Below are 13,905 nucleotides of genomic sequence, written 5' to 3'. Positions count from 1 at the left end.
TTTTTTTTTTTTTTTTTTGACAGGGTCTCCCATAGCTTCAGCCTGCCTGGAACTCTCTATGTAGACCAGGCTCACCTCAATCAATCTCACAGATATCTGCCTGCCTCTGCCTGCCTCTGCCTCCCGAGTACTGGGATTAAAGGCATATGCCACCACATCTGGCTCCCTGTACCTCTATTATTATTATTAATTTTATTTATTATTTTTACTTTATGTGTAAGTGTACCCATGTCATGCAATGGCCATGGAGGTCAGAAGAAGGCATCAGATCCCCTAGAACTGGGTGGGTTCTGGGAATCGAACCCAGGTCCTCTGCAAGAGCAGTCAGTGCTCTTAACCATTAAGCTATCTCTCCTATTATTATTTTAGATAGACCATCATGTATCCCAGACTGGCCCTCGGGCCATCATGCCTGATTTTATGCAGTGCTGGGAATCGAACCCAGGGCATCATGTACACGGGGCAAGCACTCTACTAACTGAGCCACATCATCAGCTTCTCTTTACAAATGTTTGTTTTGAAACAGGGTTTCATGTAGTCCAGGCTGGCCTCAAATTCACTATGTAAAGAGGACGAACTTGAACATCTGATCCTCTTATCTCCACCTCCCAAGTGCTGGGCTGACAGGTGTGCACACCACCCTAGTTACACAGTCCTGGGAATGGAACCCAGGGCTTTGGGTATGCTAGCCTAGCACTCTACCCACCGAGCCACATTCCCCAGCATGTCTTTTGCATCTCATGTATGATCTCTCTCTCTCTCTCTCTCTCTCTCTCTCTCTCTCTCTCTTTCAATTCATTCATATTCATTCATTCTCATAAATATCCCTCAGGGCTGAGGAGGAGTTCCCATCTTAATGGGATTGCCAAACAGCATCTTACCCTATGTGATCATGGCAGGGAGACAGGGAGATGCTAGAGGCTGAGGAAAGGTGGTGGAATCCAGAGATGGAGTCCAAGGAGAGACTGATGTTCAGGTGTCCAACTGGAAGCATGGCCCCATCATTGAAAGTGGTGTATGCCTGAGTGGGTGGTGTGTAGTGGGGTTAGGGAAGAGGATAGAAATGAGCCAGTGAAATTACACAAATCAAGGTTTCAGATCCTTAATACCTTCCTCCAGACCCACCTGATTCCCAACCCCTCCTATCTCAGCAGCCTCACCTCCCCACAGTTACCTGGGAGCAGACAGCCCACATAAGGGAGGGTGGAAGGGTGGGGTGGAGGAATCCCAGCCAGGCAGGAATCAGCAGGGAAAACCAGCTGGACAGCAAGCCAGAGTCATAGGAGCTGTCCTAGGTGTCAGAGCTCAGCTGCACAGGTGCCATGGGGAACCCCAGGACCTTTCTGCTCTGCCTCTTCGGGATGACACTCTGCCTTACAGGTACCTACTATGAGCCCACTAGGAAGGGCTGTGCCTGGACCCTGGGGTCTGAGGGAGAAGGATGGGACCTGGACCCCAGGTTCTGAGGGAGGAGGATGGGACCTGGACCCCAGGTTCTGAAGGAGGAGGATGGGGCCTGGACCCCCAGGTCTGAGACAGGACACTGGGGCCTGGACTCCTGAGTCTGAGAGAGGATCTTGAGACTGGACACCTAGGTCTGAGGGAGGAGGGCTGGAGTCTGGATCCTGGGTCTGAGGGAGGAGGACTAGGGCCTGGTTTCCTAAACCTGGGGCTGGCTAGAGGCCATGTCTGCTGTCCTCGCATCTCTTCTCTGTCACTCTGGTTCCAGCCACTCTGGTCTTCCTCTCCTTCTCACCCCCTCATCCAAGGGTATTTCTGGGGAACGATCAGAACACTTTGGGGCTGACAGGGGGCTTGACTTCAGCTTTGGGTCCTCTTTGCCTACAGGGACCCACTCACTTGAACATGAAAGGGTTATAAGGAGAGAATTAGACACAAAGGAGGCCCTTCCTGTGTGCAGATGAATTTGTGTGTATCTGCTCACCTGAGGGAGACAGTCCCAGCCACAGCCTGGCACTTGCTGGTCTCTATGTTTCTCTCTATCAGTATCTAATTTGGTGTTCATTTGTTTATTTGTTTGTTTTAACTGTTTTGGGACCAGCAAGAGGGCTCAGCAGGTAAAGCTGCTTGCCTCCAAGCCTGACAACCTGAGTTTGATTCCCAGGACCCACATAGTGGAAGGAGAGAACTGACTCCTAAAAATTGTCTTCTGACCCTCACACACATACCACAACATGATTGCACCCTCACACATACACACATACAACAAATAAATAAAATGTAATTAAATTTTTTAAGTGCTTTTACATGGTACATGCCTGTAATCCTAGTACACAGGCCAGCCTCAGCTACATAGTGGGTTTTAGGCCAGTCTGAGCTACATGAAACCATGTCTCAAAAAAGTGCTTTGTAGCTCTGTTTCTGACTATCACTTTCTTTGAAAAAAAATAGAGGTATGTATAATTTTGCATATCTGTGTCCACTGTGTGTGTACATACAGTGTGATTTATATGTCTGTATCTCTGTGTACATGTGTTTGGGCATTACAATATGTGTTTTTCTCTCTACAGATTTATTTGTTTTTGTATATCCTGTTTCTGTGTATGATTTTTAAGTATTTTGTTGTGTGTTTTTTGTTTGTTTGTTTGTTTGTTTGAGACATGGTCTCCCTGTAGCCTCAGGTGGCCTGGAATTTGCTATGTAGACTAGGCTAGCCTTGATCTCAGAGATCCACCTGCCTCTGCTTCCTGAGTGCTGGGATTAAAGACATGCCCTACCTTGCCTGGCCTTTTGATTTTAAACTATTTTGATGGTGTCATTTTTTTCTATTATTTGTTGTGTGCCTGTGTCCATACTATGTGTACATATGTATGTGGAAGCCACAGGTTGATGTTGGATGTTTTCCTCCATCTCTCTCCACCTTATATATTGAGACAAGGTCTCTCATTTGAACCAAGAGCTCGCTGTTTCAGCTGGCCTAGCTAGTCAGCTCTAGGGATTTCCTGTCTCCCCGTCTCTCCACTAGGGTTACAGGTAGACGGCCTCTCCTGGGGTTTGGACTTCAGTCCTCTGACTTATAGAACAAGTACCTTACCCACTGAGCTGGCTTCCCAAGGGACGGCATTATTTCTAACTTTGCATGGTTGTGGTCTCTTACTGTGCATGTGATCTCTCTCTCTCTCTCTCTCTCTCTCTCTCTCTCTCTCTCTCTCTCTCTCTCTCCTTTTTTATTATATTTATTGGGGGAGGCACATGCCATGCCACACACGTAGAGATCAGAGGACAACTTACAGGAGTCAATTCTCTCCTTCCACCATGTGGGTCCCAGGAATGGAACTCAGGTCGTAAGGCTTGGCAGCAACTACCTTTACCAGCTGAGCCATCTTGCCAGCCCTCTCTCCACTTCTGTGTCCCTCAGTCCTCTATCATTGATCTGAGATGGTTTCTCCCATGATGACTTTATCAGCCCTAAGCCTGTTGTGTCTGTCCCAGAAGGCCCAGCAAGAATTGATCTTCAAGAGTTTGAGGAACACAGTGCTGTGTTTAGGCTGCCCTACCTGTGTTTAGGGAGCAGTTCCCATGAATCTGTGTCAGTTTTGTTATTTTGCCAGAGTTCAGCTGTGTTTCGGGCCATATGTGTGAGAGATACCACTCTCTTTCTATCATGGAGCACAGGTGGTTTGGGGGTCTCTTGTGGGCAATGGGTAGAGCAGGAGGGGATTGGTTCCTCTCCCTTATCTGAATCACCAAGGGCTTTGAGGAGCAGGGTGGTACTCTGGAACTACCTGGGGCTTGGTGATGGAGAGCCATGAGGAGCTGGTGGTAAAGTTGACTAGGCCCTGAGAGGTTGCAAAGGCAGATGCTGTTCTATCCAGGGACAGAGCACAGTGGCCTGGCATGTGTGGTTGGGCAGAGTCCAGCCCCGGGGTCCTGGGCCAGTCTTCCCTGACCTGCTGATCCACCCGCCCCTCTCCTAGGCTCCCAGGCCCTGCAGTGCTACAGCTACGAGCACACCTATTTTGGGCCCTTCGACCTCAGCGCCATGACATTCCCCAGCGTCTCCTGTCCCCAAGGATGCTCTGAGGTGGTCCTGTCACTGGACACTGGTGAGGGCCAGCGGGGAGACAAAGGACATGGGTGGGCAGCCAGAGAAGGGAGGAGGAGACGGGGATAGGGTGAGAGAATATGGAGAGGAGAGAGGAAGAGAACGGGAGAAGAATGGGGAGGGAGGAGCAGGAGGAGGAGGGGAGGAGGGGGACAGGAGGAGGGAGAGGGAGAGGGGGAGGAAGGGGTCAGGAGGAGGAGGGCGATGGGAGGAGGGGGCAGGAGGAGGAGGGAGTCAGGAAGAGGAAGGGGAAGGGGAGGAGGGAGAGTAGGGGGACAGGAAGAGGAGGGGGAAGGGGCCAGGAGGAAGAGGGGTCAGGAGGAAGAGAAGAAGAAATGAGGGCTGGGCATGGTGGCACACACCTGTGATCTCAGCATGCTGGAGGTGGATGCAGGAAGGATGTGTGTTCAAGTCCAACCATGACGAGACCTTGTTGGGGGGTGGGGAGAACGAGGCACAGTAGTGCAAGCCTGTAAACTCAGTACTTTGAAGGAGGATGAGAAGTCCAAGGTCATCATAGCAAGTTTGAGGACAGCCTGGGCTACAAGAGACTATCACAAAAGAAAAAAGAGACCACCACAAGAGGGGAGGAATTGAAGATAAGGGAAAGGGAATGGGGTGGGTGGATGAGGGGCAAGAAATGAGAAGGAGGGAAGGAGGTGGGAGGGCACAGAGGGAGAAGAGGGGAAGGAGAGAAGGGAGGGGCCCTGGCTTGGTAGAGCAGGCCTATAATAATTTTAGTACTCAGGAGTTGGAAAATCAGATATTCAGGGTCATTTTTGGCTACATAGCAAATGTAAGGCCAACATGGGCTATATGAGGCTCTGTCTTTAAAGAAAGGGGGTGCTGGAGAGATGGCTCAGTGATTAAGAGCACTGGCTGCTATTGCAGAGGAATGGGGTTCAGTTCCCAGCACCAACATGGCAGCTAACAACAATCCTTAATTTCAGCTCCAGGGGATCTGATGCCCTCTTCTGGCCTCTGAGGGTGACCAGGCACCCATGTGGTGTACTCACATACATGAAAGCAAAATACTCATAGTAGGGTGGGAGGGGAAGAGGGGAAGGAGGGAGGAGAGAAGGTGGGTGGCAAGAGCGGGGACCAAGGACAGGCAGGGACAGAGGAGGGAGAGTGGCTGAAGGTGTCTGCTGCCCCTGCCCAGGGTACCGCGCCCCAGTTACGTTGGTCCGGAAGGGATGCTGGACAGGGCCCACCACCGGCCCCATGCAGACCAACCAGGACGCCCTACCTCCCGACTACGCGGTGGTGCGTGGCTGCGGCACCGACTTCTGCAACACTGACCTCAAGACCCATGACACCCTCCCCAACTTGAGCCAAGGTATGTGGGGTGCAGGTACTGAGAGTGGGAGAGAGAGAGGAGACCTGACCTTTACCGGGCTGTTGGGGAACCCTGCTGTTCAGGTCAGCTACTTTCTCAGCAGGGGTTTCCTGCCTGACTTACCTGGAAAGTGCCTCCAAGCACGGATGCTTGACCTTATTCAGAACATGACCTTTGGCATAGTTACCTGCAATAAAACTGCCCCCAGGTTTTTTCTATATGATAATTAGGCATTGCCCTGTAGTCGGATGATAGGATCCCCCTACCACATGTAAATAAAGCATACTATGAGCACCTGTCAGCTGAAGCTTTGGCTGCTGCCTCCACACTATATTTTCCCTGACCCCCACTGAATAAACGGAGCTGTTTCACTGAGTCTGGAGCTGTATCACTGAATCTGCCTCCCGGAAGGGCTTTCTTCTGTCGTGCTCACTGGCCGTCCTGACGCCGTTCATCACTTCTGCGCCCTTTGTTCTCATGGATCGGTGGCCAATGACCCACGAGGGGAGGGAGAGACCCCACACTGGGCATCCTCCCTCAGGCTTCTGGACTTGGCAGGCACCCTGGTGCAGTTGTCTAATGAACATTCGCTGTCTTTGTCCAGCGCCTGACCCCCCGACGCTCAGTGGCACCGAGTGCTACGCCTGCCTGGGAGTCAACCCCGAAGACTGCTCCCCGGAGAAGTCCCGTCGGGTGCAGTGTCACCAGGACCAGAGCGCCTGTTTCCAGGGCAATGGCCGGATGAACATAGGTGAGGGGCTGGAATGGTGGGGTGGTCTAAGTAAGGCCAGGAACGTGGAGGCTAGTGGACCTGATGGCAGAGGCACCGGGCAGGCCTAACAGGGAGGTGTGGCTCTCCTTGTTCCTTCCTGGTCTGAGGGAGGAGGAAACAGTGTAGTATGAAGGAAGGAACATGACCTGGTCTGAGAGGGGGGTGGCCTGGTCTACAGAGAGACCTGAAGCATGTGGAGAACCCAGGACTGGCCCTGCCTCTAAGATGGGGCTTGGGTGCAGTTGCTCCCCCCGCCTGACCCCTCTTCATTGCCTATCCAGGCAACTTTTCTGTTCCGGTGTACATCAGGACCTGCCACCGGCCGTCCTGCACCACCATGGGCACCACCAGCCCCTGGACATCCATTGACCTACAAGGCTACTGCTGCGAGGGCCACCTGTGCAACAGGGACTCGGTGACACAGACCTTCCCTGGCACCCTGGCCCTGGCCCCTCCCCGAGCGCCCCGAATCCTGACCCTGCTCCTTGTGGCTCCGCTACTGGCCATCGCTCTGGGGGGATCCCTCGGACTCTGCATAGACAACTAAGCAATGCCCCTCTTCTTCACTTCGTCAGCCCCTGGCCTGGGCCTCCTGAAAAAAGATGTCAAAAGAACCAGAGTCCTGCCCACTGCCCACAGCCTTCCATCTCACTATTCATCCTTCCTTCCACTGGTCCTTCTTTGTCACCACTGGCTCCACCTCCCAAAGGCCCATTTAGTCCTGAACTCACCAATCTCCAGAGGTGACTGCCATCAAGATCCAGCCACCTCTCAACAGCCCAACCACCAGGGCACCAAGCCTTCAACACACGAGCCATTGGGGGTCACCTCACAGCCAAACAACAACCACTTTGAAACCTCTCATCTGATGTGGTGGTGACTCCAGCCTGTTATCCCAGCACTCAGGAAGCTGAGGCAGGAAGATCACTAGTTCAAGGCCAGCCTGGATACAGTATGAGACCCTGTCTCAAGAAAAGAAAACAACGACAGGGGCTGGAGAGATGGCTCAGTGGTTAAGAGCACTGACTGCTCTTGCAGAGAACCTAGGTTCAGTTCCCAGCACCCACATGGTGACTGACAACCGTCTGTAACTCCAGTTCCAGGGGATCCAATGCCTTCTGACCTCTATGGGCATTGCATACATGCTGCACCTACATACCTGCAGGCAAAAATACTCATACACATAATTTTTTTAATTTAAAAAAGAATGGGGGCTGGAGAGATGGCTCAATGGTTAAGAACACTGGCTGCTCTTACAGAGAACCTAGATTTGGTTCCCAGCACCCATGTGGCAGCTAACAACTGTCCCTAACTCCAGGAGACTCTGATGCCCTCTTCTGACCTCTGCAGGCATTGTATGACATGAGTGTACTTACATACATGGAGGCAATACAATAATACACATAAAATAGAAATAATAATTTTTTAATTAAAAAAGAAATAAATTGGGCCTGGTGTTGTGGTACATGCCTTTAATCCCAGCACTTGGGAGGCAGAGGCAGGCGGATCTCTGTGAGTTCAAAGCCAGCCTGGTCTACATAGTGAGTTCCAGGACAGCTGGAGCTACAGGGAGACCCTGTCTCAAAAGGCCAAAAAAAAAAAAAAGAAAAAGAAAAAAAGAAATTATGTGTAAGTTCCCCTAAATACATATCCTAGTAAGACAACTCATAATAACCACAAACCAGAAACAGCCCAAATGACTATGAACAATTCAATGGAATAAGGAGATTGTGATGTAGTTCCACAATGGAATACTAGACAGCAATGAAAAATGATGGTTGACAGCTACCTGCAGTGGCTGGGAGGATATCACAAATATAGTGCTGTGCATAGTAATAAAAATGCACAACAGAGCAGGTTATGTGAGCCATTCAAGAAAGGCACAAAGTTTGCAGAAACTAATGTGTGCAATTAGAACTCAGAACCATGATTATCCTTGGAGACAAGTAACTAGAAGAAGGACTGTGAGGTGCTTGGCGGGTGGTGGGGGGGGGTCCAGACATTACATTAATTGATATGGGAATGCTCAGGTCCACTTGTTGTTGTTCTTTTTGTTTTGTTTTGAGACACGTAACCCAGGCTGGCTTCAAACTCACAAGGTAGCCTAGAATGACCCTGAACTCCTGATCCTTCTGCTAAATGCAGGGATTTCAGGTGTGTGCCTTCACACCTGTCTTCTGGTCTTTCCATATATGTGTTATTTTCAATAAAAGGTTTTAAAAAACGTAAAAGCTTTCTTAATGGGGGAAGGGGCAGATGAAGGGGGACACAGCCTACCCCTTTCTGCAAATTTTCTATTGGGTCACAACTAAGTGAGCAGAGGGGGAGAGTTCAGGTTCCTCCCCCTCGTACAGGCTCTTGTATTTTAGGTGGTACATTAGATGACAAGGATTGAGCCACACACAGGCACCTTTAGTCCCAGCTATTTGGGAAGCTGAGATGGAGGATCTTGAGTTCGAGGCCAAACTGAGCTACAGAAGAACAGAGCAGGTAACAAATGTTTCCTGAGTCCTTAGCACAGGTTGATCCCTCTTCCCGGAATGCCAGCCTGAGTAACCCAGCGAGACAGGAAGATGCATCCAGCAACCATTTGGAACCTGTTCTTCTGGTCTGGTGGGTCCCTGACCCTACCAATGAGTCAGATCCAGCCCTGCCCTTCTGGTCTGGAAAGAGACAGTCACAAACTTGAAGGCCCATGGTTGATGAAAATGGGGTATGAGTCAGTCAGATATGTGGGGGGTACACCCCTGATCCCAGTAGTCCAGAAGGGGAGGCAGGAAGGTCATGAGTTCAAGGTCATCCTCCACTATAGTCAGGTTTGAGGCCAACCTAGGCAACAGAAGACCCTATTTTAATAAACGGAGTATGGAGGCTGGAGAGGTGGCTCAGCAGTTAGGAACACTGGCTGCTTTGCAGTAGAGCAGGTCGGTTCCCAGCACCCACGTGATGGTTAACAGTTATCTCTAATGCCAGTTCCAGGGGCTCTGGTGCCCTCTTCTGGCCCCCTTGGGCATTTCATGACATGAGTGTATTTACATACATGCAGGCGAAATACTCATATGCATAAAATAAAAATAAATAAAAATTCTTGAACTGTGATTGAATAAAGAAGTTGAAGGGGGAGAACAAGGAGACACTTTCAAAAAGCGTATGTGACAAGTAGGAATTGAGAAACCAGCAAAAGAAGGTTCTAGGACCATTTGCATAGAGTTGGGGTGAGGCTGGCAAGATGGTTCAGTGGATAAAGGCACTTGCTGCTACACCTGACAACCTGAGTTTGATTCCCAGATCTTACATAGTGGGGGGAGAGAATCAACTCCTAAGCTTTGTCCTCTGACATCCACATATGTGGCCGTAGGGCACACAGACACAAACAATAAATATAAAACAGAGAAGATTTAGGAGGCTGGAGAGATGGCTTAATGGTGAGGAGCACTGGCTGCTCTTGCAGAGGACCCAGGTTCAGTTCCTAGCACCCACATGGTGGCTAACAACCATCTATAACTCCAGTTCCAGGGGCTTCAATGCCCTCTTCTAGCTTCTGTGAGCACCAGGCACATGTGTGGCACACATACATACATACATACATGCAAAACAGTCATACACATAAAACAAAAATAAATAAATATTTAAAAATAAGAGTTGAGATGTATTACTATATAAAGACAAGGAAGTTGAGGATGGAAAGGTGGCTTGGCTCCTGTGAGCCATCTGATGGAGATCAAGTCTTCTGAGCTTCTGCCTATATCCAGTAGGAGCCATGGAAGGATTGAGAGGAGAGGAGCATATGGAAAGCCAAGCTATGGGAACAGCCCAGAGGCAGGGAGACCAGGGAGCAGGCTGACAGAGGTGTCTGTTTTCCTGAGTCTCCAGGGTTGGGGCTATGTAATACTGAATAGTTAGAGGGGGAAGGAAAGGCTGGGAAACAGATGTGTGTGGGCTATGGACTAGAAGCTAACCATCCTTTACATGAAGGAGGTGGTTTCCTCTGGAGGCCAGAAGGAGTCTGATGTTTGTGGGCACCCAGAGAAATCCTGCAGAAAGGCAATATACTTCCTTGGTGAGGCAGACAGGATCAGTGGTTAAGAGCACTGGCTGCTCTTGCAGAGGACCTGGGTTTGGTTCTCAGCACACAAATGGTGATGAACAACCATCTGTAATTCCAGTTCCAGGACATCCAATGCCCTCTTCTGGCCCCCGTGGGAACTGCATGTATGTGTGTGCACTTACATACATGCAAGCAAAACATATACAAACTACAATGAATATTTCTTTAAAAGAGTGTCTTTGGTGGGGCATGATGGTGCGTCCCTTTAGTCCAAGCAGTCAGGAGGCAGAGGCAGGTGGATCTCTGTGAGATTGAGGCCAGCCTGCTCTACACAGTGAGTTCCAGGCCAGCTGGGGGAACAGCTGTCTCAAACAAACAAACAAACAAACAAACAGACATTTTTTTAAAGCAAGTCTTGTTAGATTCTTAAAAAAAAAAAAGACTGGAGAGATGGCTCAGCAGTTAAAAGCACTTATTGCTCTTGCAGAGGACCTGGGTTCCATTCCCAGCACCAGTATGGTGGCTAACAATCATCCATAACTTCCAGGAGATCTGATGCCCTCTTCTGGTCTCCACAGGCATTGCACACATGGGTGCTCTTACATATATATACAAATGAGTGAATGGGGGCTGGGGAGATAGCTCAATTGGTAAAGGGTTTACCTTGCAAGCACAATGACTTGAGTTAAATTTCCAGAACCCGTATTAAAAAAACAGTCAGATATGGTGGTGGACACTTGTAATCTCTGTGCTGTGGAGCTAGAGACAGGCAGGTCCCTGGGGCTCACTACTAGTCTGAGTAGCCAGACTAGCCTACATGGTGAGTCCCAGGACAGTGGGACCCTGTCTCAAAAATGAATAAATAAATAAGGGCTGAAGAGTTGGCTCAGTGGTTAAGAGCACTGGCTGCTCTTGCAGAAGACCTGGGTTCAATTCCCAGCATTCACATGGTAGCCAACAACCATCTATAACTCCAGTTCCGGGGGATCCAATGTCCTCGTCTGACCTCCATGGGCATTACACAACATGGGTGCACTTACATACTTGTAGGCAACACATTCATACACACAAAACAAAAATAACAAAATATTTTTAAATAAATAAATAAATATTGGATCTATTAAATGGCTTACAAGGTAAATGTGCTTGCCACCAAGTCTAATGGCCTGAGTTCAATCCCCACGTGGTGGAAGAAGAGAACTGACTCTCAAAAGGAGAATATCCTCTGGCCTCCACAACATGGGTGTCTTGGCATGTGTGCCCCCCACAATAAATAAATAATAAATAAATAACACCTGAGGAATGGCATCCAAATTTGCTCTCCAGCCTCTACACATACATATGTATACATATGCATGCACACTCACACATTGGCACACATGTGAACACATATGTAAAGATACAAACAAAAAGTGAATGAATAAATGACTGAATGGGTGAATGAATCATGGGGAGGGTGCCCCCATGTTAAATACAAACACCATTTCATGTTATGGAAGGCGCTTTAGAATCCATGGATGCCCGTGTCCTGACAGTGGGTTGGCTCTGAGGTTGCTGAATGACATCTAATCCTCTGTGGATGCTGAACGACAGCTGGGTAAATGCATTCATGTATATGAGGATGTGTGTATACAGATCGATTGACCACAGATCAAACCCCGCAACCCTCCCCTCAGCACTCAGTGACTGAGATGATTCAGTGTTTGCGTCTAACACAGAACCCTGTCCCTCCCCGAGATGCCCCCACCCTCTCTGACTTCACAGAAGAGGAATACCAAGGTCAGCACCAAGGACAGAGCCATCGCTTTGAGTCTCAGGACCACAGACAGCAACTCAACTAATGGGGGCGACGGAACAAAACCAGGAAATGGACAGATGTCATCCCTCCCACCTCAGTGTGGATCCGGACAAGAGAAGAGGAGTCATCAGCATCACAGAGCGAGAGCATTCCTCAAAGAACATCCAATTACGGCTGAGGTGGTGGCTCAGTTGGTAGAGTGCTTGCCTAGCATGTGTGGGGCCATGGAACCCCTTCCCAGCACCATATAAACCAGGTGTAGTAATGTAAGGCGGTCATTCCAGCACTTAGGGGTGGAGGTAGGAGGAGTTCAAGGTCATTGGCTATTGTCCTAGTTTGGTTTCTGCTGTGTGATAAACACCATGACCAAAAGCAACTTGGGGAGGAAAGGGTTTATTTCAGTTTACAACTCCCAGGTCACAATCCATCATTGAGGGAAGTCAGGGCAGGAAGTCAAGGCAGGAGCCTGGAGATAGGAGCCAAAGCACAGACCATGGAGGGACACTACTTACTGGCTTGCTCCCCTGGCCTGTGCTCAGTCTGCTTTCTTATACAACCTGCCCAGAGGCGGCACCACCTACAGTGAGCTGGGTCCTCCCACATCACTCAACAATCCAGAAAATGCCCTCAGACATGCTCATGGCCCAGTCTGATAGAGGAATCCCCTTCTGAGATTCCCTCAGGTGTATCTAGTGTGTGTCAAGTTGATAAAAACCAACCAGCACAGCTACATAGTGAGTTGGAGGCCAGCCTAGACACGTGAGACCTTGTCTCAAAAACAATATCCACTGGGGATGGAGAGATGGCTCAGCAGTTAAAAGCACTGGTTGTTCTTGCAGAAGACCTGGGTTTGATTCCCAGCACCCACATGGCAGCTAACAACCATTCATAACTCCTGTTCCAGGGGATCCAGTAGCCTCTTCTGATCGCTACATGACACAGGTGCACTTATACACATGCAGGCAACACAGTCATACACATAAAATGAAAATAATAAAATAAAAATTTTAAAACAATATCCATTGAACACCCTCCCCATGGACCAGACACTACTCTGTACCATGTGGATAGCAAGGCCTCTGTTCTTAAACAATTAGACAAATATGAAAGTAAGATGGTTTGGAATAGCTTTGATAGAAATGCAAGGCACTGGGCTGGGATATACGATGGCTGGAGCAGACACAGCATCAGTTCCATTTCTTGTGATAGAATATTTTGACAGAAAGCAACTTAAAGGAGGAAGGATTTGTGATGGCTCCCAGTCTGCAAAGACACAGGCCATCATGGATGAGGAAGGCATGGTGGCGGGAGCATGAGGGCTGCTTGTTCACATTCAGGCGGGTCAGAAAGCAGCGAGACAGATGCTGGTGCTCAACTGAATTTCTCCTTCTGCCCTAGTTATTCAGTCCAGCCAATGCAGCGGTCTTAACTGCTTTTGGTTGACCCTTTCTGGGAATGCCTTCACAGACACACCCAAAGGTGACAACTGAAACTTCCTATCATGGGCCGGCAAAATGGCTCAGTGTGTAAAGGTGCCTGCTGCCAAACCTGACAACCTGAGTTCGACCTCAAGGACCTACAGGGTGGAAGGGTGGAACTGACTCCAAAAAGTTGTCCTCTGACCTCCACTAGCATGACAGAGCACACATGAACCTACACACACACACACACACACACACACGTACACATACACATATGTACATACGTACACACACATACTGAAATTGACCACCTTAATAACAGATTTCTAGAAGAGGTGATCAAGCAAGATCATATACTGCATGTTGCACAGTGGTAGAGCACTTGCCTAGCTTGCATGACACCCTAGATTCTATCTCTAACACACACACACACAGAGAGAGAGAGAGAGAGAGAGAGAGAG

General features: G+C 49.2%; 1 protein-coding gene across 1 annotated transcript; it reads left to right on the top strand.

The window, feature by feature from the left end:
- The first annotated feature begins 1,274 nt into the window (after positions 1-1,274).
- On the top strand, positions 1,275-6,724 carry Lypd5 (LY6/PLAUR domain containing 5). Its single transcript, XM_008852088.2, has 5 exons — positions 1,275-1,380; positions 3,939-4,067; positions 5,229-5,405; positions 6,010-6,156; positions 6,459-6,724. Exons 1-5 carry the CDS (start codon positions 1,323-1,325, stop codon positions 6,722-6,724), a joined length of 777 nt encoding a protein of 258 aa, XP_008850310.1. The 5' UTR covers positions 1,275-1,322.
- Positions 6,725-13,905: the final 7,181 nt, after the last annotated feature.

This window comes from Nannospalax galili, unplaced genomic scaffold, assembly GCF_000622305.1.
Source record: "Nannospalax galili isolate Female #2095 unplaced genomic scaffold, S.galili_v1.0 scaffold385, whole genome shotgun sequence".
NCBI classification, from domain to species: Eukaryota; Metazoa; Chordata; class Mammalia; order Rodentia; family Spalacidae; genus Nannospalax; species Nannospalax galili.
The sequence above is the reverse complement of the archived record's forward strand: the minus strand, read 5'-3'. Positions and strand labels throughout refer to the sequence as shown.

Excerpts from the sequence above, each read along its gene's own strand:
- Lypd5 (XM_008852088.2), top strand. The coding sequence starts at position 1,323 with ATGGGGAACCCCAGGACCTTTCTGCTCTGCCTCTTCGGGATGACACTC. Across the intron at positions 1,381-3,938 it reads GATGACACTCTGCCTTACAG|GCTCCCAGGCCCTGCAGTGC; the intron begins GTACCTACTATG and ends CCCCTCTCCTAG. Across the intron at positions 6,157-6,458 it reads CAATGGCCGGATGAACATAG|GCAACTTTTCTGTTCCGGTG; the intron begins GTGAGGGGCTGG and ends TTGCCTATCCAG.